We start from the raw sequence: 9,690 nt of genomic DNA, 5'->3' as shown, positions 1-9,690 counted from the left end.
GATAAGGGGAGGGGCGGAGGGATAAGGGGAGGGGCGGAGGGATAAGGAAGGGACAGGACCCGAGGGAGATATGAGGGGGCGGGGCCGAGGGCGATGGGGAGGGGGGAGGCTGGAGGGCACAGGGGTGGCGCGGCGGGACGCGAGTGCCCCGCGGAGGGGACGCTGGGCACCTTAGAAAGCTCGTCTATGAGGTTCTGCTGCTCCACAATTTGAAGTTTCAAGAAGTCAACTTCTCTTTCGTCCTGACTTTGATCCAGGTCGTTTAAGGAGCTGGGTCTCCTTATGATCCCGGCTCTTTGTCTCTGCAAAGCCAAGCAGACCGCGGCGGTGGATGAGGGGTCGACCGGGCGACGGGGGAACGGGGTCTTCTTTGCCAGCGGGCACGCGCAGCCCGTCTGCTGGGGGACAGGGGCCCCTCTGCTCGGGCCTCGGGGCAGCGGGCTGCAGGGCCCTGGGGACACGCGCGGGGCGAGTCTGCACCCCAGGATGCGACGGCGTGGGCGGCCTGCCATCCCTCACCCGCCGCCTCTTCCCAGCTCAGCGCGGGAAGAAGGCATTTCTGCAGCCGGGTGCTGAGGACACCCCGCTCCCGAACGTCGTACTGAGTTACTCTTTGGCTAAACTCTCGCCCGCGACCTCTGGGGCCTTTGGGACGGAAGGGACGCAGGAGACACCGGCTAACCATCCCACACTCCGTGGATGTGCAGGAGTGAGCCTCCCCCAACGCGGGGTCTGCGGGGTGCTGCTCGGCCGACTCCTTCCCCTCCACGCAGGCGTTCTGGGACTCTCCCCATCTGTGCCCGAGAGTTTTCAGAGTGAGAACAGGCGCAGTCCAAGGTCCTCGTGTTATACCCGGCAGCAGGCCTGGGGCTCGGGCGGGACTTGCTCAGTGACTCCCCTGCCCGGTTCCCCCAGGCGGGCGCCCAGGACCGCTCCCCACCAGTGCTCGGACCTCCTCTCGCAGCCAGCAGGCCTGGGCCGGGTCCTGGCCCCACAGCGTATGTGAGGCCCGAGGCCCGCGGGGATCTTGGTATCCAGCCTTGCTTGCTGTGAGCAGTGGGGGAGCTTGTCGCTAGCTGCTGGTGAGCTCTCGAGCAATCCCGCTGGCCTGACGGACCAGCCAGGGCCCCTTACCATTTCTATGTTCTCCTGTGTGACAAATTTTAACTTGTTTTCCATCCGACGCAAAGTGTGGGACAGATCTTCATTCTTCCGAGTGAGACGCTTGTTTTTATCCAACAACGGTTTGTATTGACTCTCAGCTTCTCTTAAGCGCTTTAACTGAAAGACACGACACGATTTTAAGTGTGACATGGGACCAACAGTCCCTGAACAGAGTCGGCAAACCGACCAGAATACGCTTTGGCCACAGTGGAGGGAAACAGTCCGGGGCCAAGGCTCTATTTTGCCAATTAGAGCTGCAGTAAACTCGCCCGCCCGTGACCCCTCGGGGAGAAGCTCACCCTCAGACACAATCACCTGGAAATTTCAGGGCCTGTTAGGACTAATCGTGATGGCTCCACCTAGGGGTGAGGACCTCACTCATCCCAGATGACACACAGGACTGAGGGTACTTTTGCTCAGTAATGAGAAACCGGGATCAACCAACCAGTGCCTGAGGCCCGCATCTGCCCCGCCCCCCGGCCCCCTCCCCCCCCCCCGGTTTTGTTCATAAAGCTTTATTGGAACAGCCAAGAGGCCTTACGCAAGCGCTGCCCTTGGAACTATCGCTCCTCCTCTCCAAAAGGAATTTTGGAAGTGGGCGCCCCCTGCCCCTCCCCCACACCGCAGCCATAGACCCGAAGGGCCCAGACCCCCACTCACCAGCTCATTCCTTTCTTCCGACAGCAAGGCATTTCGGTCCTCCAGCTTCCGAATGATCGCGCTCAGCTCTGCAATTTTAAGTTGGAAGCGCCGAGCGTCCTTTTCATCCAACTGCTGTTCCTAAAACAAAAATCACTGCAAATAACTGTCCACAGACACAGACGTGAAAACCTCCGCAATCCCAACACACCATGGAAAACAAAGCGGTTCCGCGTCACGAGCGCCCGTGACTCCAAATGGCGGGTGGGCGGGTGCGGACCGACCCCCGGGGCAGGTGACTGCTGGCTCCACCGCCGGGGGCACCGCAAGCCTCGCAATGGGGACAGAAGGAAAGAGCAGAAATGTCCAGGGGCGTGCAGAGGTGTAAGGCAGGCAAGGGCGTGCAAATGCAGGCACCACAGGCGTGGCTGCTCCCGGCCGCGCTGGGGGCTGCTGGCCACGGCTCAGGGGGGGTCCGCCCTGCGCCTGTTTCCCCCCCCCCCCCCCCCCCCCTGTGACCCCCGCCCTGGCAAAGAAGTTCAACTGAAGGCTTGCAAAGGGCGGTTTCCCAAGAAGTGTGCTCCCTCACACGGAGGTTCTAAAAGGTCACTTTTGAAACGTCTGGAACCTCATTCAAAAATCAGTGAAAACGTTTTGATCCAGTTTCAAAATCTCTCTGGAGTTGACTGCAATCTATCGAGTGCCAGAGCAGGATTTAATTCAGTTAAGCCATTTATAATAAGATTATAAAAAATCATTTTCTATTCTTGAAATGTCGCTGTCCTCGGGCTGGCTCAGCTCAAACATTTTGTCCTCAGAGCAAACAAATGTATGTCCAGGAAGGACTGAGGAAGGGTTCCTCATTCAGCAGGTGCAGGAGAGGCTAGGGAGCAGGCCCAGCAGGACCCGCATTGAGGGTCCATGGAATTTAGATTCCCCACCCCCCCATCCCAGATTTCCCAGAACCACTCCAGAGGGCTCTGAATGAGGAGCAGTGATGACGAATGAATGATGTCACGGCCCTGCGGCTGCTGGCTGCCCCCACGCTGTCACAGCAGGCCGAAGAGGAGCAGAAAGGTGGCATGGTCACACAAAAAGCGGGTGAGGGGTGACTGGTGGGGATGTGGGCGAGTAAGGAGCCAGGAGCCCGTGCACTCGGAGATGGCCTCATCCCGCTAGCCCGGGGCCGGAACCAGCACCAGCAAGCAAGGGCCCTGAGCCACCGGGGGATCCCGGCAACTGCAGGTGGGCTCCAGCTGGAAGCCTGAAGCCTTGGGGGTCCACGGGAGGGTGATCAAGTGACGGCCAGTGCTGTGTCACGTTAGCAAGGAAGGAAGTCTGTTTGCCCTCCCAGCCAAGCCAGAGAAGCCGAAGGGTCCGGGGTCTGGCTGGTGGGCTGCAGATATGGTCAGTCCCCGGGGCAGGAGGTTCTGGTTCTGGACTCTGGACCTAGGCTCTCAACTCCCTGGGGAGCTGCCAGAGCAGGGCCACATAGCTACGTGCAGCGGTGTCTGTCTGTGACTCTGGATCACCAGGCAAAGCGTGGGGAGGTGCTTACAGGGCTTCCCGAGTGGTCTGAGGCGTCTCCTGCACCGCCTGCGTAAGGAAGTTCCCGCCTGGGGCTGCCCAGGTGCCGATCAGCCTCTTTGACCTGGGACAGCTGCTCATCTAAAGCCTCTTTTTGGAGCTGCAGTCTCTGAGCATGCCCGGCTTGAACCCCTAACTCTCTCTCCAGCACGAAGACTGCTCTGTCTTTAAATTTTATCTCCTCCATCTACAAGGAGAACAGAACACAATCACACAGGCAGGCAGAGTACAGATCTGCAGTTACCATAGAAACAGATGGAGCAGAGCTACGAACAAGCATCGGGAGGGTCCCCACAGCAGCAGCCCCGCCAGCGTCTCCCGGCTCTGAGACCGGAAGGAAGCAAAGCGGGTAGCCCTGGACTGAGAGCCCCACCGCTCAGGCCGCAGCGGGACTCCCCCGTCCCGGGCGGGGCTCTGCTCTGCTGGGTCAGTCCGAGCTCGTGCAACTGACACACACTCCTTCCCAGACTCCGTGCAGCCCTCCCAGCCTCCCTGTGCAGCCCTCCCAGCCTCCCTGTGCTCTGGCAGGACCACTCTCCTGGGTGCTGGCCTGCGGGGGCTCCTAGGCGGCACCGGGGGCTGGCATTGTCTGGCAGGTCCCCGAGGCCCCCTCCAGCTCCGTGTTGGGCATGGCAGGGGGATTCCCCGGGTTCCCTGAACCCCATCAGTAGGGGTTGTGAGCAGCAAGGTCCGTCTGCACACAGGCAGGCTGTGGACACGAGAAGCAGAGCTCCTCGCTGCCTCTTTCCTCCCCTCTCTGAGGGGCACTCGGCCCAGAAGGGGCTGGAGCCCACACGCTTATCCTGCCTCCAGCCTCTCCTTGCTCCGAGGCGTGGACGGAAGCCCAGCTGCTGCCCCACTGTCTGCGGGCAAAGCTGCATTTGTAATTAATCTTGCTTTGAACCAAAGCTTGGAGGAGAGGGGTCTCTGGACAAGTAGGTTCCAGCCTGGAGAACAGGAGCCTCTGATCTGGCCAGGCCTCCACGTGCCCTCGGGCTCCTGGCTGTGAGGGGCCCGCAGCCCTCCCCACTGTCGCGAGAGCGCTCAGCCCCCCACAGCAGCCACCTGCCCCCGAGGCCCTCGTCCGGGCTGCCAAAGGGCAGGAGGCGGGACAGACCCCACTGCTACCCATTCTTCAGACCCAGTTTAAAACATATTTTCAAAACAGAATAGGATAGGACCCCTCGATGCTTCACTTGCTGTTTTAGGCTAAATAAGCTAATAAATCAGCCATCTGCTGAAGTCAGCTTAGAAACAAAGCGATGAGATGTCTAATTAGCCCAGATCACAGCATTCACAGGCAAGCGATGAACTGAACAGAATAAAAGAAATCCTTAATTGCCAACTTCCCATTTACTCAGGCACACAGAAATGCGGAAAGAGGCAACACACTCAATTAGTGAAAACAAAGGGGCCAGGAAAATAAAATCATATTAATAAGCAGCTGTATTCTGGGTCTGACGTTTACACTCACACACGGATACTTTAGAAACCATTTTTCTTTCATAGAAAACAAGAAGATAAGAGTCTCTACACAAAGATCCCACTTAAATGAGGTGTTTAAGCCGACGGTTTGGACCAAAACGCAGACCTCCCTGAGAAGTCACCCATGCAGGTCACGTGCTGCAGCCAAGGGAGGGGGTCCCCCCACAAAGGGAATTCGAGGAAACGTGCGCTCGCAGAGGGGCACGATTTCACTTTTGAAAGGGGGGAAGTCACTTTACGGCCAGTGAAACGTGGAACGTGGGGTTCTGCACGTTCTGTGCTCAGTCTCCGTTGGCAGGAGATGCCGAGGCCACGCTTCCACCCAGAAAGCCCACTGGTGGAGGGGAGCCTGGGCGCTCGGTGCAGATGCCAGGTGAGACACAGAAAGAGCTTTGCCGGGTCATGTGGGGCCCGCCCCTCACTTCTAGGAGCGGTTTCCGACTTGGGGCACATACTCAAATACAACACCCAGCCAGGCCAGGGAAGCGGGGGTGGGCGGTGCAGGAGGTGGGGGGCTGCACCCCTCCTCCCCCTGAGGCACCCCCTTGCCCTCACCCCCCCCCACAGCCCCAGGAGCTCCCACACCTCCAACCCTCCACACCCCCACGCTGCCATCTCCCCACACCCCTCCCCCTCCCCTTACCCCCAGGAGCTCCCCATGCCCAACCCTGCACTCCCTCTCTCCAAGTTACAGAAGGTGGATGGAAACCAGGGGAAGCCCTTGGGAGGGTGGGTCCCCGGGGAAGGGGTGTGCGGGAGGATGCTGAGGCCAGAAGGGCCCTTGTGGAGGGTGGGGGGAGACCTGCACTGCCTGACGCCCCCCCCCCCCCCCCCTGCAGGACAGAGCAGGCTCGGCTGGGATGCACAGAACCAGAACCGCCAGGTGGAGCCTGGGAGCCCGCATTTAAAAGCACGCCAGCTGACTGCGGGGCAGGCACGGTAGAGCCTCCGTCCCGAGGTGCCAAGCGCCAGCCCCAGCACCCTCGTGGCCGCTCCCACCTGGGAACCACAGCGAGGGACCCTGAGGGGTGGCCTTCCGTCAGGACCCTCCCTGGCCTTGCACCTGCTCCAGGGAGGAACCCTCCCCACAGAGCAAAGAAGCCAGCGAACGAACGTTCTTTGGCAGCGTCTGGCCCTGGCGGCTGGAATTCTCCGTCACCCACCTTGCCTAGGACCCAGCCGGGGGGCTGTGACGCAGTGTCGCCTCTGTGTTTGCAAACGTCCCCTCTGAAAGCTCACTCCTGCCCAGACCCTGCCAGGCTCCGCCAGAGTCGGCCTCTCGCACACTGCCGCCAGTCTGTGTCTCCGTGGGAACCAAGGCGAGCGGGCCCCTTCCCCCAGCGAGCAGCGCTCCAGGAGGACGTGGTCTCCTTTCACAGCGATCTTTTCTGGGGCTTGATCACTGCTCCAGACCCTGGGTGGGGAGGGGACGACGCCTCGCAGACTTCTGTGAGAAAGCCAGAATCGGATTTTGCCTCTCCTTGTCTGGCTTTATGGAACTTCTAGTAACTGACTGAGCGTGTGAATGACTGACGTGTGCCGTGCCAGACAGACATCCCTCCCGGGTTCAGTAGTCACGCGCGGCAGGAGAGTCCACGAGGCTGCCCCGGGGGCCCAGCGCCTCACCCCCTCCCCGCCCAGCACAGCCCTGAACAAACTGACTCTGCCTTGGGGGGAAATGCGACCAGGATCCCGCCCCCCCTGACCTGGCTGCTGCAGGGGCACTGTGGGACAGGAGTTGGCTCTAGCACCTTCTGAAGCTCCAGGCTCCTCTTCTGTGAGATCAAGGGGCCCCTGCAGGCCTGGGCCTCACCAGGAAGGTTCTCAACCCACAGTTACCTCCTGAAATCCACCCCCAGCCCCTGCCCTGGGCAATCTGATATGTGTCCCTGGAGCCACACCTCTGGTCCCTCGGGTGACGGGAGCAAGGTGAGGGCGTGGCTGAGTCCCGACCTCATGGTGTCTCCTACCCCTGGAGCTCCGTGTCCCAGCCCTGCCCTGGCTCTGTCTGCGGTGTGCTTGTGGTCACCCTGCCCGTGTCCTGGCTTCCCTCCAGGTGGCTTCTCTTTGACGCCTCTGTGACCCCCACAGGGCGCCACACCTCCAGCCGGGACTTAGGGTCTTCGGGTCAAGACAGGGACTTAACTGTCACAGACTCTGCTCTGCTCCAAGCCAAGCTGTAGCCCTGCTGCTGGGGCCCCACCACACCAGGGTGGCCCCAGGCCAGATGGCCACGGACAGCCACGGCCTCCCTTCAGCACCCAGAGCCACGTTCCAGAGGACACGAGGGCTGGAGGTGGGGCAAGGGGGCAGTGGCCAGGCCCGGGTGCCAGCGAGTGTGAGTAGGTAGCTGCAGGGGACCCCCTGGCTTTGGGGGTCGTCCTGGTCTTTACAAAGTGGCCACCACCACTTGCTGAAATCCACTCCCTCCCAGCTCCCTCCCTCCCCCAGCCCGCCTACCAGTGAGACCTGCCCCAGGGCGTGGGGGTGGGGGGAACTCAGGCCCCAGGTTTGCCACCAGCAGAGTCCTCAGCAGAGCCCCCCTTGTTCAGGGCGTCTGCCACGCGTGGAACATCGTCACCATAGAACTCCGCGCGCGCTCCCGAGCGTCCTGGGCAGGGTGCCCGCAGCCGCAGCGCCCTGTCCCAGGACCGGCCCCGCTCAGCCACCAGCATGTCTGTCCACAGACCTGTGCAAGGCTCCCGGCCGCTCTCACACACCCTGGTCCCAGCGCCAGCCCTGGGGCCGCACACCAGCCGGAGGTTTCTCCCGCGGGCCGGCGCTGCCTTGGGCACCGGCTGCCCCCTGGCCTTCTGGGGCCTCCACACCTGCATCCCAGGCCCTGAGAAGCCGTGCCACACCCCGCAACGGGCCGGGGCCGTAGCCAGAGCCACAGCAAACTCCACCTGACGCTGTTAAGGAAGTAGGATTGTCAAGGATCGTCAGCATCGGGGCCTTTCCACGGGGGCAGCCCTGAAAGATCCGGCCACCGTTGCCCTGGGCCGACACCGCGAGCCTCTACGCACCCAGAGCTACGCTGTCCTGGGACTGGGGTCATGTCCTCCCTCCTTGCCAGGGCCCGGGAGGCTGCTGTCCTCCCCCTGGACCAAGGGGCCTGGCCGTGCACTGTGCCTCCGGGCTGGGCCCCACCTCTAGACAGCCCCCAGCTGGCCCGTCCCTCAAGCCAGGACCTTTCCCAGACCCACCCTGGTCTGCTGGGCACAGGCGCCTTGGGCCTCCTCCCTCCACCTGTGTTCCACCCTCCTCCCAGCCCCACTGTGGGCGCCTTGTCCAAAAACGTCCCCAGGTCACCCGTTGCCAGCCAAGGCTGCCCCCAACCCCCCAGGCTGGACACCACACTCGGCCGCACCCTTGCACCAGCCACACCAGCTCACGTTCATGTTGTACTTTGGACATATCTGCACACCTGGGCCTGGGGTGGGGGGGGTCTTTGGGCCGTTTGATGACTGAGCGCAGACATTCGCCCGAGAGACAGTGGGCGCTCCAAATGCTGCTGTCTACAGACACATGCACGGTTCCTGTCCCCAGGGCTGCAAGGGAGCTTTGCCAGGCAGGGACACAGATCTCTTCAGATCAAATCCTCGTGTGAGTTGGTGGCAACATTTTATTTGTTTCCTCATGAATAAATAGGTAGGATTTTTGCCGTGTGTTCACTGTACCCTTTAACAGTTTGGGCATAAGCAGGGATTGGGCATAAGCCCAACAAAAATCCCCGCGGGTTTTTTGTTTATTTGTTTTTAATCTAGGGAAACTGATTTTGAGGTTTTCGTGGGAGTTTGAAAAACTCCCAAGAAGAGTCAAGTCTGTCTGGAAGAAGAACGAGGAGAGGAGACCCGCCCTCCAGACGTCACCATGGTTACCAAGCTGGGTCAGCTCTTGCACGACGGGCTCCAGGGGTCAGAGGGGAGCCATCAGATGGCCCCTGCCCCGGGGGACACGCGCTGCCTGACAGAGGTGACCCTTACAACACGCATGCACACACTCACATGCACACAGACGCACACATGCACACACGTACACACGTACATACACACGCATGTGCACCCACGCACACACATGAGCTTGGGGCAAGGACTTTTGCACAAAAGGCAAACCATAAGGTTTCAAAAAGATAAAGCTTCGTGGCTTCAGAATAAAAGCATTTCTCAAACAAGACCCAACAAGCACGGGCCCCACAGGAAAGGACGGACAAATTAGAAAACCTGAAAGCTTTAGATCAGGAGACGCTACCCCTCAGCGCATGGCCCGCGGGGAGAGGTGCTTGCTGTCTTAGAGTTTTCAGACCGGTTTGTCCAAGCCTGCAGGAGAGCGGCCGGATGCTGACAGGCGCGGCTGTGACCTTTAAGTTAATTCGGGGAGAACTGGATCTTAGCAATACTGAGTTTCCTGAGCCTGGGCAGGAAGGTCTATGTATCTACATCTCCCTCCGTGTTGTTCAGCTGTGTTTTGTGGTTTCGGGTGCAGGTCCCACACATCTTTTGTTAAACTTATTCCCACGTATTTTATTCTCTTTATGCCCTTGTGGGGGGACGTTTTTCAAACTTCATTCCGGACAGGTTGTCTGTCGAGCCTGAAAATACAACTGATCTTGGCAGATTGATCTCGATCCTGAAAACCTGCTGAACTCTTTCAATGGTTCTAGTGGTTTTATGGTGAATTCCCTAGGGTTCCCTACGGTCACGGCACCTGCAAGAAAGATGTTTTAATTCTTCCTTTCCGGCCCCATGTCTTCAGTTTCATTCCTTGGACTTATCGCCCTGACTCAACTTCCTCAGCGGGGGGGGGGGGGGGGGG

At 60.2% G+C, this 9,690-nt stretch overlaps 1 protein-coding gene across 1 annotated transcript in view; it reads right to left on the bottom strand.

Moving 5' to 3' along the window:
* JAKMIP3 (Janus kinase and microtubule interacting protein 3) overlaps positions 1-9,690 on the bottom strand; it is a 109,277-nt gene that overhangs the window by 41,847 nt on the left and 57,740 nt on the right. Inside the window, 4 exon segments of the mRNA XM_049645905.1 lie at positions 171-302; positions 1,135-1,281; positions 1,825-1,944; positions 3,362-3,577. Coding sequence (XP_049501862.1) covers positions 171-302; positions 1,135-1,281; positions 1,825-1,944; positions 3,362-3,577 — 615 coding nt within the window.

The sequence above is a fragment of the Panthera uncia genome, chromosome D2, assembly GCF_023721935.1.
Source record: "Panthera uncia isolate 11264 chromosome D2, Puncia_PCG_1.0, whole genome shotgun sequence".
NCBI classification, from domain to species: domain Eukaryota; kingdom Metazoa; phylum Chordata; class Mammalia; order Carnivora; family Felidae; genus Panthera; species Panthera uncia.
This window is presented reverse-complemented; position numbering and strand designations above follow the sequence as displayed.